Here is a 20,684-nt window from a genome sequence, read left to right on the forward strand (position 1 = left end):
CTAGCACGGTGTGAATAAGATCGTGTTTCTAGCTTCACAATTGCACTCATGAGTTCTCATTATGTGTCCTGTGACGACCCTGAAACAAAGATGATATTCAACCTTGATTTCTACTTCTTTTCTATTTGTCTATACTTTGAATTTGACTTGAGCATACAATAAACCACATACCACACACAGAAACTAAATAGCATGCCTACTATTAAACTCACCCTCAACCAAGCGCATTCCTTCAATAACCCTTCCCATATCCGTCTTGTCAATGGTTCCACAGTCATGCCTGACCTTGCCCAAGAGCTCCTTCAGAAACGTCGCAGGGCTCTTGGAGAAACCAGATTGACTCCCACTACCACCAGCCCGAAGCACCGCACTGTCGTTCGGACTGTCCCACGCCAAACCAAGCAAGTCACAGACGAGCTTGTAGTCATCATATGACGAGAGGTAAAGCTGTCCAGCGAAAATATTGAGAAACGTAATGATGTCTCTCGGTATCTCTTCGATGATCTTCTTCCCCACGTAATAGAGTTGAAGGTCGTCCAGCGGTCGAAAGCCAAGGTTGACCCTCGGCGCGTAAAGGTGGAGAGCAACATGCTCTGACTCTTCGATAAGAGGTAGAAAGTGCTGGGCCTCGAATGGACTTATAACAACCATTCGAGAAGCACCCTCTTCATTCTTACCAGTCAACACCCACTGTACAGGTCGTTGATAAGAGTCCGAGTAGCTCTTCCCACTAAACACACCTTTAACAGTATGGGCAAAGTCCATACTCACCCATACCGTCTCCGGGAACTCCTTGACGTCAAAGTGGACAGCTGCCGACGTCTTATTCAGACTCTGAAACGCGGGTTTCATGACAGCTCGGAAGGCGGTAGATGACTCTGGGAACGAGCCATCTGCTATCCACTCCTGCAGAAGCCTATTGACACTATGGGTGTCTGGCTTCAGGGCAGGGACCTTTTCGACTTGGCGCTCGTGCTGTGTCTCTGGCGCCAGCTCTCGTTCTTGCTCTTCCTGCAGAGAGCAAGTGTGAAGTCTTTCCAGACCAAAGTCTTCACACCGGGACTTGAAGACTCTTGCGACGGAGTCGTTCAGCTCTTCTGTGAGTGAAGAACAGTTTGTGAGACCTTTCTCGGGACGATACCTCTCAGTCAAGCTCTGCCCTTCCTCCTCGAGAAACTCGTCAGACTTGGTATCATTGTCAGAGAGACGGGACCAGAGGGCTTCTTGCTTGGAGAACCTAACACCCTGTGTAAGCCACAGGGGCATAGCCCTCTTCAGGTCAAGACATGTCTCAGTGATAGCCCAGCAAAGGACATCAGAGACAGAGATTCCATCCCTGCTAGAGGCACCTTCACCCTTGAGCTGAACGATCTTCTGCTCAATCTCCCAAGGAATGCAGAACTCCACTGTCTGTCCCTTCCCAAGCTTTCGCATCCGCATACAAGCTTGAACCAACGTATCCTTCGTCAGACCAGCACCAAGAGTGACCACAGCACGATAGTTGGCAGGAAGCTTCAGATCTGTTCCGCGGGTATGTGCCTCGTCCAGGAAAACAAGACACCTATCCAGCTGCTGGGAGAACGGGGATGTCTGGAAGTCTTCGATCTTGCCGGAACGGTCAATAACAACGATTTCGTCGTTGTCGTTGAAGAACACCACAGATTGTGTGGAGTCATGATCCTGGTAGCAGGCTAGCCATTGTTTCGCGAATTCCTGGTTGGTAAGGTCGACGACTTGGGCGCCAACGTCGAGAATAACTCGGGTATTAGGGCTCATGTTGGAAACCATCTGCAGAAGGAGACTGGTTTCTAAAGTGGTACCCTTTGCTTCTTGGGGCATCAATGAGATTCCATTCTCTGGCTGGAGTAGGTATTCCAGGACAAGCGCGTTTGTATGCTTCTGCTGCGGCAAGTCGAGCTGTTTGACGTCAAGCGGCAGAACATATCGCGAGTCGTTGGTTCCACTGAATCCTGTAGTGGGATTATCCTTCTTCTTACCAAGGTCCCAACCGGAAGCTGAAAGCTTGTGTGGGAATTCCTTAGATTCCTTCGCGAATACCAGATGACACAGGTAGTAATCAACCGCTGCTTTAGAATATCGTACGTGAGAAAATATCTCCGTAGTGCACAGCACCCGATCCCTCAAGTTGACTCCTTCTAGGTTCCTGAAGGCTTGCGGTAGTAATGGTGCAGTCTTGACCCAATCCTGGTACTCCTGTGTGGCATTGTCCGATCGACTAAGCAACTCAAACGCCGCGAACAAGGCCTCATCGTCAAGACCGCTGTAGTAATAACTCAGACAAGTGAGCGTAATCACCACGTCAGGCTGACTGAACTCAGATCGCGGAGTTGGGTTATCCTTTGCTCGGAAGGGAACCGCCAATTTGGTCATCTTCTCTCTGTTGTGATCGACACCGTAGTTCACTCTCCACCGCTTACTTCCCAGTGCAAATGAAAGGATTCCTCCTGCAAAGAGTCCACGGAGGAGAAGAATGTTTCTGCTTGTCATTTCGTTCCAGAGGGAGCTTGTCTCTACGGCTTCGATGTCGGCAGCTGTTGGCTCAGGCTGGGAGATGTACCGTTGAACTGCATCTCGGATGCGTCTGGGCTGGCGTGCAATAGGGAACCCAGCCATGCCAGTATCACAAACTGCCTCGGTGACACGGTTGAAGATTTCAGCTTCAGCATCAGGGCGTAAGATTCGTAAGCGGGGATATCTCCCAACATGCCGAGCGTCGAATTCAACGGAATGTGGGTACTTGGACTTGACGTCCGCTCCAGCTTTGGCAACGAGGCCCATGACTTCTTGGATGACAACCCATCTATCAGGGCTATGTTCAATCGGCCGTTGCTTTCCAAGAGTGTAGATGAGTTCGAACTTGACACTGAAATTCTCATCACTCTCGTCAACGATATCTCGACAGGAGCGACCAAAAAGATTCCTTGTCTGCGACATTGCTTCCGCGACTTCCATATTTCCCCTGATTCGAGATTCCACCTCCATCAGTTGGAACGAAAGTAGATGCTCGGGCTGAACCATTAACACACCACCTTCCTCGATACATCGTTTCATCAGACGCTGGATAGCATCTGCCGTTCGGAGATCCATCTTGGTGTCTCGAGAGAAGGGGAGCAAATACACTGGTCGATCAAGGAGTCCTGATAACTTCGAGATCAACATCTGATGCATCTGCTTCGCCTGTGGCTTTGCGACAATGACTCGAACCAGCTTCGATCCATCTCCAAGAGCTGTAGCGACGATGGGCACGATGACTGTTGACTTTCCTTCGCCCATGTTGAGCTGCATTACTGAGTTTTGGTTCTCGGGAGGATTGATCATCTGTTCAGCGATCTGCTGCTGAACATCGCGAATCATAATTTCGCTTTCGCATTCCAGTAGTAGCCACTCTGGGTGGTCATAGGGGCTCCAGCTTTGATGGCCACCGTTTTCAAGTTCGCGAATGAGATCAACGTGACTGGACTGGAACCGAATTAGGCGTTTGGCTCGTTGCATTGCGGTGATGGCAATTCCGTAGTGAATTAAGCTTTCTTTCCATCCCGCAGAAAGACTCTTCCATTGCGGTGGTCTCAGCTGTTGCAGGATCTGAGTAGGTGACATCCTAGGAAGGAATCCGGCTTCTTCAAGGACATGAGACGTTGTGTGCGGGAGTGTGCTTGAAGACGAGAGGGAAGAGATTAGATACTCGTGAAGCCTTGTTAGGTGAGATTCGCATTTCTCCAAGTGGTGCAGGAGTAGGCCCGGGAGCTTTTGAAGCTGGTCCATCTTCAGCTCGTATTCAACATGGCCGTCTAAGCTTGAAAGACTATCCTTCAGCTCTCTCAGATACCTGTGCTCATAGTCAAGCTGGGCTTTTGAATCAAGGTTGTCAATGATACCACTGAGCTTGCTGCTATGTCTGTCCCTCTCTGAGTTCATGAGCAGTCGACTTAATGCTGGAGGAGTCTTGTGGTGCAACACGCCTGATGACGAGAACAGGTCTGAAGTAGCCACAAATCTCGAGACTGATCTCTTCGTGGGAATTACCGTCCTTGGTAGTGCTGGTGGTACTTGTATGAACTCGCCCGACGGTGCCTCTCTCATGTAAGAAGCAACCATTTCCAGATGCTGCTTCAAGCGAAGGTTCTTCAGCCACTGGTTCCACTTTCCAAAGGCACTTTCCACGGCAGGTCCCATCTTGATATACGACGCCAACTCCATGTTCGGATCTTCCGGCTCTTCTGGATCATCTGTAGGCCATTGTCGTTTCAGGTGCTTTACAAAATTATCAACAGCTTTGAAGCTCTTCTTTCCGTAGTCTTCTCTTCTTCTTTGCCCAACCTCGCTGCCCTTCTCGTCGAAACGACGAGCAGATATAGCGTCAGGGCTGCTTGCGAAACTGACTACATACGGTGCTACCGCGGCACGCAGGTCCTCGTCCCGGATGTGACATCCGGCTGATAGGTTGTATGATGATGCAGCGGGTGGTCTGCAGTCAGCTAAGGATCGGAACTGGGTGAGCAACAGCAGCGCCTGGCCGACTTGTGCATCGTACTCTGGGGAATACGACATTGTGGCCATCCACATCATCAGCTCGAACTTGTCGAACCAGGTGACTGACTTCTTGAATGAATTGTGAAGCTGAAACCATACAGACGATAGGTATGATGCGGGGCCTTGGAGCCAAGAGGAGTCGTAGTCGATTCTGCTTTTCGGCAAGATCTCCCTGGTGTGGACGCGTTCGTCGCCCGTCATGAGACTGAAGAGACGGTGGCCAAGCCTGCCAGATACCGGTCTCGAAAGGGTGCCAGACCTGTTGTAGACTCGGTACGCCATCTCTACGGTACGTGTAGACCTTTCTGATGACTTACTCTTCTCCCTTGATGCGTAATTGACATCATGTTTAGTCGTGAAGCATTCAGCGCCAAAGCCAGAGACTCGATTTCCAGATGTTCGAAGAATGGCGCGATCCACCAACGCATCTACCGAACGGTGTTGTTCTAAGCATGAGAGAGGGTTCTTGGGAAACAGAAACTGGACTTCGCGATATTTCTCAAAAATGTTTCGAACTTCCTTCCCAAATCTGTCATCTTGGAATATGTAGCTCAAGTCATTCCGCCACCGGATGTTCTGCATCTCCCGTTGATCGGCAGGATAGTATGACCTCTTCGGCGATAACTGGGCGATATTTGACAGCATGGTATACGCCACTTGGGAGAAGGCCGTAGGTGCTCTGATTGAGGCAGAACCAAGAATAGTGAGAGCCTCTTCAGTTCCTGTGCGCTGGATGAAGGGATCCTGGAGGCAGTATGATGTTAGAGCGTGGAGGTATGCAAGATACACTTTGCTTTCTACCTTGTCGTTGGGTATGATTCTGCGAAGAAGGGGATCTAGTCTGTAAGTTTGAACTCGACTAGCCGTTTCACGGTCAAGAGAAACCTCGGCGTGATTCTCGACACCGTGCCCAGTGGACATTCGACAGCTCACGTTTCCTTCTGGTATGATGGCTGATCTGACTTGAGAGTCATGGGAATGTCGTAGGACGAGTTTGTTCTCAAGTCCGATGAGAGTTCCAATGGCCTGATCGTGATCAACCTCCATATCGCGGAATTGTCGAGACTTGATGTTTGATGTCCCTGACCTGATTGTGAACTCAAGATGAATTTTTGGCAGCTTTATTTCAAGTTCCTTGCTTTCTTGGTGGAGAACCAGATGAAGGTCCGAAGCAGGCTGAAGACGTGAGAAGATATTCGAAATATACTGCCCAAGCTCACTCCATGGAGAAACGAGCACGCTCTCCTTACCAAGTGATAGCTTCCATGTGTCAGTGGACTTTCTTAAGTGTCAACTCTCCATATTCTTGCTTGGCCAAGGGTCAGTGACGTGGCAGAACTCAACATCTCCAGACGCTTCCTCAAGCCAATGAACGTGATTATCAGCGAGGATGTCAGGGAGAAGATCTTGGAGGGTCCTCAATGGTATCAAGTCCAACGTCGAGCCCTTCTTGGAAAGACGTACAAGAAGGTCATCAACGCGCTTCTTTGTCTGTATACCAAGATGAACTGTATACCCGTGAAACATTTTCGTCGCACAGAAGCTCATACCCGGCAGGTTGCTCGGCATGACTTCCATAGTCGCAGACCCGAATAGCTTCTGATACTCTCGATGAGTCTCATACTGTCGAGGGAGTCGTGATACGGGCGATCCATTGACCAATAATTGTCCTGTGAGAAGGCTAATATGAACTTGGAGCTTTCCAGTAGCTGTCGTGACCCAGTGATCCGAGATTGAGGACCATTCACCGGTTCGTACAAAATCAGGCCATCGTCGCTTAATGGCTAAATCGAGACTTAAACTTCCCTTAGAGACTATCTCGTTCGCCAGAATAGGTAGGGCTCTATGCATTGTCATTTCATATCGGTCGAGCATAATGCCATACAGTGCATCCCCCTGCAGATGTTGAAGGTCGGCATTGTTATGGATGATGATCGAGGTTTCCAATAGTATAGACGCTTGCTGTTCATCGGCCAACACCTGTTCAAAGTGTTCACCCTCTAAATTGAACGTCTCGATGCAAACAAGGGCAGTGTGTATTGCCGCCTCGAGAAACTCCTTCCGTTGCGTACGATGCTCAATATCTTGGACCTTTGTCAAAAGATGCATCACCCATTTGTATGAGATCTTTCGGCATCGTGTGATGAGTTCCAGAATTTGCGTTGACAGAGGCTTGTCTGCAATGGCAAGAAGGCGGGTAGTCAAACAGGTGAAAGAGCAAAGTGATGTGTACGACTCCCAATTCTCCTGAACTCTTGACACGCTTTCATTCAAGTACTTCAGCAACTGCGAACCGAATTCCACTTCTGTCGGTCGAGTATGCGCTTGCCTTGTCGTCTCGTCTTTGTGAAACGGACCAGCTTGTAGCATCATCTGAAGCAGGAATAACGCAGTCTCAGGCTTATTGAAGTCAACCGTCGGCATAGCGAGCTGCGTAAGGATATTCATCCACTGAAGTCGATATCCATACGGCAAAAGAGCTAAAGCCTTAAACTCTCCAAGGGACATATACTCTGGACACTCCGACTGACTCGCGATAGCCTGGTTGGGTGTTTCGCCGTTTTCACAACGCCATGTCCGAGCCATGAATCTCTGCAAAGCATGAGCTCTGCTTGGAAGCTTGATGGTGCAGCGCTTTGAGATATCTGTCGTTGGTTTGAAGGTAGACAGAAAGATATTTCTAGAGCTATCATGATACTGAAAGCGAAGACCGTTGTTAAGACAGACATCAGCCTCAGTACATGTTTCGATAGATTTCTGGTTGCGATGTGTCTGAGAGTGCGGTTTAATCTCAGAGAGGAGTTGTACTCTATGCCGTTGTGATTCAAACCAGGGACTCAGTGGTTTATATGTCGTCAAAGGGAAGGATGCACGGGGATAGTCTCCAGCGCTAGATGATTCAAATCTCAAGATGTTATCCAGGAAGTAAACTGTAGCATCTCGCCATACGGCAAAAGTGACGGGGACGTCCATCTCGAAAACAGAAGTTTGGGCCTCAAGCTCATCTGCAGGAAGAGGCCACTCATGAGGCGCGATTTTGAGCTTCTTTACTTTGGCGGGGAGAGCACAGCGTCTGCATTTATTCTTGGGATGGATGTAATACTCCACGTCGTGTTGAACTTGGAGGACCTGCTCGCATTGCATGTCGTCGTATTTCTTCATAATAGCGTCGTACTTTGCTTTGAGTTCCCGAAACTGCTTTAGTTTCTTATCGCGATCTCGTTGTGCATTGCGCTCGATCTGCTCTTTCTTCGCTTGGAGCTTGGGTGATTGTCGAAAGTACTCAACGGCGAAGGATAGTCGTTGGCCGTAGGATAAGAGTGCCGATAGCTTTAGTTTCCCAGATGGATCTTCGAGGTATTCCTCTAACCGATTTAAACGCTCCATGTCACTCTTTGAATGAAGTAAGAGATCGCTGAAGACCTCTCGAGGAATCTCATGTCGATACTTCAACATCAAGGGGTTGTGGTGGATAGCCATCTTATCGATCGCTACCCAGATCTCACCAAGGGTAAGAAGCATTCTCGACATTCCCTCGGGACGACCTGTATACCATCTCTCCGCAGACATGTGGTAATGCTCAAGCAGTGTCTTCAGACCGTGGCATGATTGTTCGCTGCTTAAGTGGTGTTCAAGCCATGTGTCGAGGTTACCCTGTACCCAGGTCTCGACGGCTGCGAGCTCGAAAGATTTGCTGTCGTTATTGACAGAACCATTGATAGTGGGAAGGGTAAGAGGCTCAAGGGCCAAAGCGATGGGCTTGGCTTTAAATTCCTTTGTTGTCAGTAGATGTTGTCGCCGGGGGATAGTTGCGAGGAAGGTGTCAAGTTCAGGCAACGAAAAGGCGGTATGTTCTTCGTAGTTGAACTCGGCCAGCGCATTGAAGTCAAGTGGCTGTTCGTTTCGTCTCTGGATATTGATCCATCTCTTCTTCAGATTTCCAGAGGCCGATGAGACAATATCCCTGATAGTGTGAAGCCATGCTCCATCCTCAATATCCCCAAGCTTGCAAAGTCGCCTCGAGATCTTGGCAATCATCAAGTGGATCATCTCACTAGATGACGACTTTTCACAGGCAATTTTAAGAGCTTGGGCTATCAAGAACACCATGAAGCGCTTGTAAAGGTGCAGTGATCCTTGTGGATGACACGTCATGGTGAGTTGAAGGCCAACACGAAGAAGAAGCCATAGCGGTGATCTCGTCCAAGGATCTCTACTATTATTCCACGAAACTTCTTCACGCGTCCTCTTCTGAATTGCCTTGATCTCACCAGGTGTCCCAGCACCTCGCAGAAAACTTGTTAACAGCTCCGTGACGATGCGAGGATCTGTTGTATCGCGCTCCTCATTGTGCATCTGCTGAGCCTTCTTGACCTGGGGCTGCATTTCTGCAACAGCCTGATGACTCATCTTGACAAGAGTCTTGGTCAAGACCTCTTGAAATGAGGAATTGTTGAAGTCTTTGGCAGAGACTTCTGTTACGGTGGCGGGGAACTCGCGAATAAGGCGACCTTTCGTCGTCATAGTTGCTTTGTTAGTAGGAGAGAGCTCAAAGGTCTGTAAAGAATATGAGCTCTCTAATCTTCGAATAATCAAACCTGCATTCTGTTCCGTAATATGATACATTGAGGTGGCGTCCGCTGTTCTTGCGTCAGTAATGGGATTGATTAAGGTTTGCTACAGAACTTACCCTGTTCTGAAAGTCTCTTCAAGGAGTTCTGCACGCTTCTAGAATCCAGATACCCGTTCGAATCTCGAGCATCTCGTGTGTTCTTCAACATGGAGATGCAGTGTTTTGCTACAGGGTCATCATCATCGCCTGATAATTCCCCGAAACGCGCTAGGATTTGGATGACGAAGTTGATGAGGAATTCCTCGTTTAATGCTAAGGTATCATCATGCCCTGGTAACTTGGCGGGTAAGATGAGATGGTGAAATAGGTAGTCGAGTTGCTCGTCTGTGCATAGCATTGTCTGCACTGGAGTTTGGTGAGATGCATCCATTGTGAAGTAATGAAGGATTTGGTGTTTCTTGTCGCGGAAGAATGTTGTAAAGGGAATGGCGAAGAGGCAGGGCCTTTTATAGTGTGTTTAAGAAGATGCAAATACGTTCTGAAAGGTAAAGGTGCTAACATTGAAAGTTTATCTGCTGCATACATTGCCGTTGTCAATTTTATCGTAACAAGGTTCCGCTGCAAATTTGATCATTGGCTGAGGAAGTGGTAAGCTTTCCTCTACGTCAACGATGCTTTCAAATCGGGATATAGGCTATCAAGATGCCATCACCAAGACGGGTTAAAAGTGTCAATATTGATGCAAAGATATGTGGTTCAGAATCCGAGTGTCCTGGATCTTGTTAGCACCCGTAGTTTGGCTGTGACGCATATCATCTGTTTCATTGAACATCACCAACAGTTCCATACACTTCTAGCCTAAGGAATAGTTCGCGTCAATGAAACCAACGAATAATACAAAACTAATAAGTGTAAGCGAGGGTTTTCTTAATATAGTATCCTTGAAGCCATTTCTTTTGCTTTTCAAACATCATGTGGTGATGCTGTCTCACATTCTTTTCACAGCCATATGCTTTCGTGACTCTATGTCAAAGTTTCAAGATAGAGTTTAGCGCAGCGTGTCAGAACCATGGTGCCTGGCGCCGATCTCCCGCGTGCCAGCCTGGCTCCATCTCTCCCTGAAACCGTTGTCTTCCAGGTCTACTTGTAGGGGCACAGCAAGGTCTTGGTACTTTTCAGCACGCCAGCTCTATGGCACGTCTCTCCCTAGTTGTCGGCAAAGAGACACGGTCTCAGGTGAAACCTTCTGACCATAATCAGCACAGAAGCACGTGCAAATCTCCCCAGAATGCGCCACTGCAGCTGTCTCGGGCCCGGGGATATCTTCCGCCCGCCTACGTCACACCAGGGATAATTGCAGCGCAGCGTGGCATACCCAAATGCCAATAAATTAGGCTACAGAATAAAAACGATAGGCACCAGAATACACTGCAGGCTGCAGAGGCATCCAATTACGCGTCCCAATTTCATGATATCCCTCTTCATTTCGGTTACATTCTGGCTTCTCCTTTCGCCTTTGGGCAGGGATGCAATGCACGCACGTCCTGAGGCCCGGATGCGGCGGGGCCTCACATCATTTCGAGGTGGCTTGATGTATCAGCTCAGCATGCCGTGCGATTAAAAGGGTTGCTTGACCGCTTAATGTCGTGTTTATCCTTTCATTCTTCTCACCTCATTCTTACGTTCTTTATTTCGTACGCTTTCGGGTGAATGAGTCGGTGACCATGGCCCTGAAGCAGAATGGAGGCGCTCATTTGAGTAGCGATATTGACTTTATCCCGACACCCAAAGCGCCCGCTGACGTACTCTCTACTGGCAAGAATCCGGGCGTTCCTTTGACCAATGCAAGTCTTCTCCCATTGCGCAGTGTCATGTCTGCTAATTATTGCGAATAGTCTCCCGCTATTAAAAACGCTCCCCTCCCAGCCGACGGCCCCGGATACGAACAATGGTCCAACATCTTCCTCGGTGTCGCTCTCTACGGCGTTCCCCAATGGCTCTCATGGAAACTCGGAGGCGGGTTTAAGCTTGCACTTTTCCTCGCCATCTTCACCACTGTCCCTGTGCTAGTCGTCATTTGGACTTTCATGTCCAAATTGAGCCCGCGAATCAACGATAAAGTCCATTTGCCCGGCCGACCGATCGAGTTCTATCTCACTTTCAAAACCGACCAGCTTCGCGCGCGATATACAGGCCGGCATAAAGTCCCCATGAGTAAATTTTTTGAGCTTTACTTCACAGGCCAGGTCGATCTTAACGCCGACGCCCTCGAAGTATTTGAGTATCGACATGATTGGGCGACGTTTAATTTCACCAGCGAGACGTTTAACTACATTTTATTCACTTTCTTCCCCGATGTCATTCTTCATCTGCGCTCGCAGGATGAAGAGCAAGTTCGCACGAATTATGACAGCGGAAACGACCATTACGCTTGGTTCCTGGGCCCACGAATGATATACACCTCCGGCATAATCTCAGACCCCGACCGCGAAGAAACACTTGAAGAAATGCAAGACAACAAACTCGCTATCGTCTGCGAAAAAGTCAACATCAAGCCCGGCGACCGAGTTCTCGACATTGGCTGCGGATGGGGTACCTTGGCCAAATTCGCGAGCTTGAACTACGGCGCCAACGTCACGGGTGTTACTCTCGCGAGGAATCAAGTCCAGTGGGGAAACGATGGGTTGAGAAAAGCGGGTGTGAGCGAGGAGCAGAGTAGACTTTTATGCTGTGATTATCGTGATATTCCGGAGCAAAAGTTTGATAAGATCACGCAGCTTGAGATGGCGGAGCATGTTGGCGTGAGGCGGTTGACGGGGTTCTTTCGTCAGTGTTATGAGATGCTGGAGGATGATGGGGCCATGTATGTGCAGTTGTCGGGGTTGAGAAAGGCGTGGCAGTATGAGGATTTCATTTGGGGCTTGTTCTTGAATAAGTATATCTTCCCTGGGGCTGATGCATCGACGCCGTTGTCCTTTTACGTTGGATGTCTTGAAAGCGCTGGATTCGAGGTCAAGAGGTAAGTTACTTTAACTTCTTAAAGGTATTCACTAACTGGCCCAGTGTTGACACTGTTGGCGTTCATTACTCCGGAACACTATGGCGATGGTACAGAAACTGGCTTGGAAATGCTGAAAAGGTCAAAGCCAAATATGGCGTACGGTGGTTCCGCGTACGTATCCCTGGTTACTCAATCTGTGACGAAATAGCTAACTCGAGCAGATCTGGGAGATTTTCCTGGCTTATTCCACCATCGCATCCCGTCAAGGTTCGGCTACGTGCTTCCAGATTGTGGTTGTCAAAAACCTCAATTCGACACAGCGCATTAACGGTGTTTACTCTCAGTATGGTTTGCAAGGAGCTCTTGAGGCGGCTCGAGCTGCTGGAAAGGCTGTTCTGCCTAAGTGATGGACCTTGGTTGGAGGGGCGTGAACCTCGGTGGTATGAAAACGCTTGCGGGTTGATTTTTAGTTGGTAGCTGGGGTGAATATTTTATGAATGGTTTTGGCGGTGTTTCTTTACATCTGTGAATTCAGTATGCCACTAGCTAATGGAGGACCTGGTAGTTTGGAGAGTCATCATCTTGATTTTATAATCTTTTAACGCCTCGACCCTGCACATACAATACGTGAGAATACCGTGCAAACTGAGAGAGATCAGAACGAAGTGAGATAGCTATCATTCAACAAGGTTCATAAGCCATTAGCTGGTCGCAGCATAGAGACCAACAACTCCTCCAGCGCCAATAAGCACGGCCCTCACGAGGTTCAACCACCGGAACCTCTCCAGCAACTCACGGACCTTTTCATCTTCCTCTACCGTGGACTCCCTCTCCGTTTGTTCCTGAGGACCGCTTAAGTCCGCGAACTCGAATCCTTCATCCGTTCCTTTAACAGACTCCCAAGCACTCCGGCCCGTGGATGCGTCATACTCAGACGCTTTTTCACTCCTCGTCCCACCAAGTTTATTATTCTCCTTGATGAGCGTGAAGTTCGTAGGAATCATGAGTTGAGTAAACGGCGCGATGTTAAATGCTAGAGCCGCAGCGGTTAAGAATGTATTGGCTTTGACAGTGTTGGTTGAGACAGCGTATAGAGGACCGGTGCCTGGGAAGTTACTAGAGGATGCAGAGTATATAAAGCCAATGGTTGATAGAAGTGAGGCTGATGGGAATACGTGTGATCCCCGACTGAACAGCCATCCGATAGAGGGTAGAGACCGAGAAGCAGGCTGAGATTGTAGCTCTGGTACGTCGAAGAATGTGAGGGTTGCGATACCGCCCGATGCCATCAAGGCAGTGGAGATAGAGATGATTTCAACTCTAGACATTTTTGCTCAAACACTGGATGAAATAAGAATTAATATTAATTGAATTGGCATGGATTGGATCTCAAAGGTTCGGATTTTTATCTATCATCTACTAGATTATGGATGACGTAACAAGCCTTTGACATGGCCCTTGTGCGTATATGTCGGCCTTTGACAAGTTTCCGTAACCCGCCAAAATTCTCCGTCTTCCAATCAATAACCGATTAAAGTATTTGCCTTATCAGTTCTTGATACAATATTTGCTAGTGATGAGCCTCATCCGTTGCCACCACCAACAGGAGGCCATCATAGATCAACCTTGACAGCAGCTATATGCTGTGAATAGAATCCAGTGACAAACAACCAACCCTTCTTCTTACCCCCCTCAAGCTTTGGGTCAATACCAATCAACACAGCTGTAGCCGCAGACCTCAGTCTCTTTCCATCGTCTTCAAAAAGAAGCTTCTTCTCCCACTTTCCATCCTTTCGCTGTGCGAGCCAGACCATTACTGGTTCAGTAGCAGTGTCGATGCCAATGTTGTTTGCGAGCTCACAGGCCTTTGAAAGACCAGCGGAGACATAACCGCTGCTGTCGCTGTCTCCACTAGCGAATGGATCGGCGTAGTAGAAGGGATTATCGACGGCTGCGTCGAATGGGATTGTTTCTAGGACTTGGATGCTATGGTCGGGTTTGACGGTGGATATGTGGATATCTCCGCTAGCTGCACTTCCAATGGCGATTTCGTTGGGAGCTCGTCCGTGGTCGAGACCGTTGTTGTTATGAAGGCCTGTCAGAGCGACGGAAGCATTGAATCCTGATGTCGATTCCTTGGAGGTGGTATCGGTGATTTCAACATAGATCGTGTTTGACCATTTTGCACCATAGTACATATCCTCGACCTGTCGCATAAGACCCTCGCGATAATGATGATCGTTCGTGACGTAAAAGCTTGTCGGGGACAGAGCAACAATGTCGTTTGGAGTCTGGATCAAAGGATGACTGATTGATCGGACATACTTAACCGAAGAAGATCCAACACGATGATGGAAGATCTCAACCCGAGAAGCAGCTTTGTTTCCGCCAAACTCATCTTTCTTCCCATCCACAACATGCTGAAGGTACTCAGGATTCGGAACATGATTCACAGCAAAAATATAAACCCCATTCTCATCCTTAGGATCAGCAATAACATCAATACCATGCGTGATAAAAGGTCCCTCAAAGTCCTCAAATTCTAATCTTTTCGATTTAAACGTCTTGGGGTCTATGACGTGGATAGACCCACGCGACTTGCTAGCCGTGAGGGGATCATGCAGAACGCCCAGACCAGGAAACCACGAGAACCGCGGTGCGTAGGAATCTTCACAAGCTGTGTAGAGTAAACCAGAGTGAAGATGCACGTCTTCGCAGACAATTGTGTCGTCGATGGTTATGAAGTCTGCATCAGAGACTACGGTGGAGGATGGGGTGCGGAAGAAGCCGAGAACGGTTGTGACGCGATTAATGGGGCGGGCGAGGAAAACACCTAGACCTATGGTGAGGGCTGATAAGATGAAGGCTTTTGGACCGACTGCAGAAGGTTTTGAAACCATTTTGAGTCGATAATGAGATTTGTCTGATGTGAAGAAGAGGAATTAGTCTTCCTGTTTCATGAGGGCGATCCTCATGATAAATGAGGGGGACGTGGAAACAGCTAGACTTTTTGCCGAGGCCCGAATTTGAGGTTAGATCGTCAACTGAAAATCAGGACTTATCTCGTTTAGGTTGAATAAGACCATCGTGATTGGTATTGACGACCCGATATACGAAGGATTGGAGTTAGCGATGCTATAAGCTGATACTGGATCCTATAGGTGGAGTCGGAGTTTTAGATAAGCTGACGTTGATTCTAGGTAGGGATTTATGTAATGATTGTGAGATCCGATGATGCAACCATTGAGCCATAATTGGCTATGGATAGTAGAAAATGATGCTGGTCATGTTGGATAGGGGATATAAAGTGGAAAAGCTGTTCCGTAGTTGCAATCATTACGTGCGCTTGTGATGACTATAGCTCGGCTCCGCGAATCCTTTGCGGCGCAGCGATCAAGTATAGTGGCCTAGGACATTTGATTGGGCCAACGGGAATTGTCAGATGCTCAGAAACATCTTTCGGGATTTGGGACATTGTCCGAAGCTGAATAATGGAGCTGATTTGAAAATAACCTTAGTAGAGGTTAGGGTCATTCCGTTTTTATTGTTGAGGGATCATCGGCTTTGTCATGTGAATCAGTGAGGATTATCAAGTCAGCGTCAATTATCATTGCGGAAGGTCGATGGGTAGAAGCTTATAATGTGAAAAAGAATATCGTGTCTTCGTTATGCATGTGAGCAGCCTAAACTTTGACCTTACAGCAAGCAATCAGTCAAGTAATTAGCATCAACTGAAACAAGTAATGGAATGTCTGGAGATAAGACCAACAGTTGTAAATAATGTTCTCTCCAGAATGTGAAAGCCTCGAAGGCGACAGGTACAGGGACTCTACTTATGAAGGCTCAAGTATATGGGGTCAAGCCATGAGCCTCAACTTATCAAATGATGTTTTATCAGACAATCTATAATTACTAAGCTATCTATAGTATTTAATTGCACAATAAAGTTCGAGATTGACGTCAAGCGTTACAGTGTTGGACTATACCCTTTGTGACATAATTCGCGATATGGCGTGCTCAACGGTTCCATACTGGAGTTTTATCGACCTGTCAAGTGCCAGCAATCGCACACAATAGGGAGACAGTATGAGTTGTACTGAGCAAACGGAGATAAGAGAGTCGAAAACGGACAAGATGTATCGATAATCGTAAGACTAATGGGTGTTGCGGATGAAACTATATTAAACCACTGGTTTTGAGGGGTTTATATCATAAGCCCCGTCCCATGTAGACTCTCTCAAGAGACTGGATTTAGAAAGCCTTTATCGGCAATACGATTCATTATCAGGTATATCCTAAACAGTACAGCCAATATGAGTCCTTTCCTAAACGGTGATCGATCACCTTCGCCCGAAGAGTCCACCAAGTTCGGCCCCGACATCAAAGTCGCTGTAATCGGCGCCGGTGTCAGCGGAATCTGTGCGGCAGCATATCTACTGAAAGAGGGAGCCGATGTCACTGTATTCGAACGATCTGGCGTCACATCTGGAGTATGGCACTACGATCCCAGAGCAGCGACTACGGACTACCCTAGCGAAAAGCCCTCTGCCGGCGACTATGTGACTTCGCTCCCAGGACAATTCTCATCAAGCCGAACCATCTCCAAAACCAAAACCGAAAGCACTGCTCATCCCCTCGAGACTAAAGACCGGAACGATCTCGACGTTGCATTCTCCCCTCCCGGCCCCGCTTATTTCGGTCTTCGAAACAACGTCCCTACAAGTCTGCTCTACAGCAACCTTGGCCCATGGCCAAAGGGTACTGAAGATATCACCGGCCATGAAACAATCCAAAGTTATCTCCAAGGCTTGAGCAAAGAGTTTGGAGTCGACGATGCAACAGTCTTCCATACGCGAGTTGATGACGTCAAAAAGGGTGACGATGAAAGCTACTGGGATATTCGAACGATCACTCTCCTCAAAGGCCAAGGGGAACCAAGAATAATCGAACGGAATTGGAAATTCGATGCTGTCGTCGTGGCGACTGGGCATTATAACCTACCCCGCATTCCGGATACTCCTGGTCTTGCTGAATGGAAAGCTCACTTTGGTGATGATGTTATACACACTAAGCAGTATCGTCGACCGGAGCAATTTAAAGGAAAGACTGTATTGGTTGTTGGTGGGGGAGCCTCGGCGTATGATGTTTGCCGTGAGACGAGTGAGACAGCGAAGAGGGTTGTTCAGAGTACCAGGGGCGGTGACTTTGACTTGCCGCCTTCGATGTTCCCTGGGAGCGTTAAGCATGTTGGAGGGATTGAGAAATTTGTGTTGAAGAAGGACCCAGATACTGGAGGGGTGAAGAGTCGGGTTCTTTTGAGTGATGGAAAGGTTCTTGATGATGTCGATGCTGTCGTTTTGGCTACCGGCTACCTAACATCGTACCCCTTCCTCGCGCAATACCACCGCGATGATGTATCCGCCAACAACGCAACGCGAGATATTCTCATAACCTCTGAGGGAAACATGGTTCATAACCTCCACAAAGACATATTCTACACCGAAGATCCATCACTCTCATTCATCGGCGTACCATATTACACCGCGACATTCTCCCTCTTTGATTTCCAAGCACAAGTTCTCGCCCGAGTACTCACTGGAAAGACGTCTCTACCCGATACTCAGTCTTTGCGACAGGAATATGATCAGCGTGTTGCTAGCAAGGGACGTGGGAGGAAATTTCATAGTTTGGCGGGCGATGGTGAAGAGATCGAGTATGTGAGGGATTTATTGGACTGGGCGAATTCTAGTCTTGTTGATAATGAGATTAAGCCTTTGGCTGGACATTCTAAGGAGTGGTTGGATACGTATAATGAGCAGAGGGAGAAGAGAAAGTTGTTGAGGGTTGCGAAGGGTGCTGAACCTGAGGGCTTATGGGCGAGGCCTAGCGATTTGGAGAAGGCATAAAGACCAGTGACCAAATTAGCACGACATACGTTGTTAGAGAATTTGGGCTTCATTTTAGTTACAAGGGAGAAAGTTTCCCAAGAACAGTGTGTATCATGAAAGCCTAGGATGAAGGATTAGATAATGTTTGTGAAGCAGATAGTGACAACAATTGGTTCGGCTGAGTCGAACCGGTGGGGGAGCCTGCCAACCTTGGCCTTTTCGCAAGACCCACGCACATAAACTTGAACGAAGACATCGACAAGTCCTTTCAATGTTAAAACATTCGAGTTCCTAATGCTCAGAACCAACAAGAAGGCTAATTGAAGAGATACTATATTAATTCACGTCCACCAAGCGCCACGCGTTTGTCATCTATGTTCGACATAATGTGAGAGAAGCAAGCATGCCATCTTCGCCTGACTATTCACCCTCTTGGTCGAATTAAGCTTCGGTATTTTGAATCTTCCATCATTAATCCAGTATTCGTCCAGTCTTTTTTCTTGAAGCGCAAGTCCAGCATTGGCGAGTACCTTTTTGGAGGTCTAGAATCTTCAAGGTTTGGCCAATAGTAGGCCCCCAACCACGACGCCGATGATGCTAGCTAGGCATCCAGCTGATCCAGAGCTGTCAATAGACTGGCAACAGCGTATAAAATCACAAAAACCATCAATCCATGCAGAAACTCGTCGGGGAACGCGAACCGGACCTCTGTAAAATGCCTCACCATGCATGCAAACGATCTCACCGATCATGCGCCATTAGACAAATTATTGAATATTCCGTGGGGGATAACAGCGCAGAGACTTAAGCATAGCTGACCAACAAGGTTGCAACGGTGGGTTAAGCATATTATTTACCTTAATTGAGAATAAGCGTTTGGTCCCGATCCACTGCTTCTTAGTGCCAAGATACCTTGATAGTTACCGTGTAGTGGGAACAAGAACCCTGATAGACATGTCATGCCAGAAAGCACCGAGGCTAACAACAATCCTAAGAGTCAATGTGACGATGTGATTTGTTGGATGTTTATATATGACGCCACTGAAAAATCTCTTGATGGGCTCTGTTTGCTAATGCATCGACCGGTTGAACGGTCAAACCTTGTAAGAGCCCCCACGAGATACACCAAGACAAGGGTCTGAAGGATTTTCAGCCGTGAGTGGCTGGCTATTCCCAGAATCTAGGAACCCGGATGCTCTGACGGACCGCAGAAGAGATGTATAAATACCATGCAATACCTCCTGCATGAATAGTTGTTTCCTCAGCCTCTCAGCCTCATCCGCCAATTCCAGAGCTACATCTCTCCCTCTACAATCAACCGTCAAGATGATGTTCAAGACCACTGCCGTAGCCCTCCTCCTCGGAGCAGCCACCGCCACTCCCATCTTCGGCCGCGCGGAGACCAGCCAGACAAAGTCTGCTCCTCAGACCACCGCCACCAACAGCGTTTACGACTGGTCTGAGGGCTGGGCCAAGGATTATCCCATCCACCAGTCCTGCAACGCGACGCTTCGTCGTCAGCTGGTCAATGCTCTGGATGAGACTGTTCAGCTAGCTCAGCACGCAAAGGACCATCTCCTCCGATGGGGAAATGAGTCTGAGTTCAAGCAGAAGTACTTTGGTAATGGCTCGACTGCTACGCCTATTGGTTGGTATGATCGTGTTATCAACGCCAACAAGGCGGGTATGCTGTTCCGTTGCGATGATCCTGACAAGAACTGCGCTACTCAGGATAGTAAGTTATGACTATATATTTATTATGAACGGGTTACTAACGATTGTAGAATGGGCTGGCCACTGGCGAGGTGACAACGCCACCACCGAGACTGTCATCTGCCCTCTCTCCTTCGAGATCCGCCGCAGTCTCGACTCCGTCTGCGGTCTCGGCTACACCGTCGCCCAATCCAAGCTCAACACCTTCTGGGCCACTGATCTCCTGCACCGCGTCCTCCACGTCCCTACCATCAGCGAGGGTATCGTCGACCACTTCGCCGAAGACTACGCTGAAGCTCTCGAGCTCGCCAAGACCGATCCTTCCAAGAGCGTCATCGACAGCGACGCTCTTCAGTACTTCGCTATTGACGTTTACGCTTACGACATTGCTGCTCCTGGTGAGGGATGCACTGGTGAGGCGGAGGAGAAGGAGACTCCCACCAAGGCGGACTCTGCTAAGCCTAGTGCTACCAAGGAGGCTCCTAAGGAGTGCCACACTCACAGTGACGGTGTGGTTCACTGCTCTTAAAAGGGTGTGAACTAGTTTTCGATTCTAATGACCCTTTTTTGTTGTGCTGTCGATTAAGCTGAGACCTACTCTGGTATCATCTTGACGGCAAGTGTCTGTGGGGATTAGAACTTTCCTGTCTTGGTATTTAACGGATAGCACCAGACAATGGTTTTGAAAGATTCAATTGATATTCGGGCAAGTAGATACAGGCAGTCTAGAAGTTCACATAGACGGCACAACAGCCAACCAAACATAATGATAATTAGTACAATGCACGATCGTGTCGAAGATTCAACTATTTGACTTTTAGTATATGCTTACTATTTCAGCTTCGTGAAAAATGCTAGGCCTCAACACTTTCTATGAATTCCAATTGGAATACGTTTGTTCTTCCCAGTATTTCCTAGTCGGGATCAAGCTGACCCACTGTTCTCTTCCTCGCGCGAC

General features: G+C 48.2%; 6 protein-coding genes across 8 annotated transcripts; 3 read left to right on the top strand and 3 right to left on the bottom strand.

Annotated features, from left to right (window-relative positions):
- Positions 1 to 183: 183 nt before the first annotated feature.
- On the bottom strand, positions 184 to 9,554 carry FOIG_03916 (uncharacterized protein; the record flags this gene model as incomplete). Its single annotated transcript, XM_031201952.1, has 3 exons — positions 184 to 5,829; positions 5,881 to 9,191; positions 9,242 to 9,554. 3 exons carry the CDS (start codon positions 9,552 to 9,554, stop codon positions 184 to 186), a joined length of 9,270 nt encoding a protein of 3,089 aa, XP_031067399.1.
- Positions 9,555 to 10,480: 926 nt separating this feature from the next.
- FOIG_03917 (cyclopropane-fatty-acyl-phospholipid synthase) lies at positions 10,481 to 13,513 on the top strand. Of its 3 annotated transcripts, XM_031201954.1 has the most exons (4): positions 10,481 to 10,968; positions 11,020 to 12,143; positions 12,188 to 12,296; positions 12,347 to 13,513. In XM_031201954.1, exons 1-4 carry the CDS (start codon positions 10,849 to 10,851, stop codon positions 12,530 to 12,532), a joined length of 1,539 nt encoding a protein of 512 aa, XP_031067401.1. In that variant the 5' UTR covers positions 10,481 to 10,848; the 3' UTR covers positions 12,533 to 13,513. The 3 variants fall into 3 exon arrangements, with proteins under 3 accessions (XP_031067401.1, XP_031067402.1, XP_031067400.1); XM_031201955.1 differs by having other exon boundaries at positions 10,768 to 10,968; positions 11,020 to 12,296; positions 12,347 to 12,704; XM_031201953.1 differs by having other exon boundaries at positions 10,768 to 10,968; positions 12,188 to 12,704.
- FOIG_03918 (uncharacterized protein) lies at positions 12,827 to 13,453 on the bottom strand (the record flags this gene model as incomplete). Its single annotated transcript, XM_031201956.1, has 1 exon — positions 12,827 to 13,453. One exon carries the CDS (start codon positions 13,451 to 13,453, stop codon positions 12,827 to 12,829), a length of 627 nt encoding a protein of 208 aa, XP_031067403.1.
- Positions 13,514 to 13,550: 37 nt separating the features above from the next.
- FOIG_03919 (uncharacterized protein) lies at positions 13,551 to 15,103 on the bottom strand. The gene has a single exon (XM_031201957.1). It carries the CDS (start codon positions 15,023 to 15,025, stop codon positions 13,739 to 13,741), a length of 1,287 nt encoding a protein of 428 aa, XP_031067404.1. The 5' UTR covers positions 15,026 to 15,103; the 3' UTR covers positions 13,551 to 13,738.
- A 1,231-nt stretch (positions 15,104 to 16,334) lies between these two features.
- FOIG_03920 (uncharacterized protein) lies at positions 16,335 to 18,341 on the top strand. Its single transcript, XM_031201958.1, has one exon. It carries the CDS (start codon positions 16,439 to 16,441, stop codon positions 18,029 to 18,031), a length of 1,593 nt encoding a protein of 530 aa, XP_031067405.1. The 5' UTR covers positions 16,335 to 16,438; the 3' UTR covers positions 18,032 to 18,341.
- Positions 18,342 to 19,022: 681 nt separating this feature from the next.
- FOIG_03921 (uncharacterized protein) lies at positions 19,023 to 20,679 on the top strand. The gene is made up of 2 exons (XM_031201959.1): positions 19,023 to 19,748; positions 19,798 to 20,679. Exons 1-2 carry the CDS (start codon positions 19,259 to 19,261, stop codon positions 20,253 to 20,255), a joined length of 948 nt encoding a protein of 315 aa, XP_031067406.1. The 5' UTR covers positions 19,023 to 19,258; the 3' UTR covers positions 20,256 to 20,679.
- The last annotated feature ends 5 nt before the right edge of the window (positions 20,680 to 20,684 follow it).

Source organism: Fusarium odoratissimum (genome assembly GCF_000260195.1).
Source record: "Fusarium odoratissimum NRRL 54006 unplaced genomic scaffold supercont1.5, whole genome shotgun sequence".
Lineage (NCBI taxonomy): Eukaryota > Fungi > Ascomycota > Sordariomycetes > Hypocreales > Nectriaceae > Fusarium > Fusarium odoratissimum.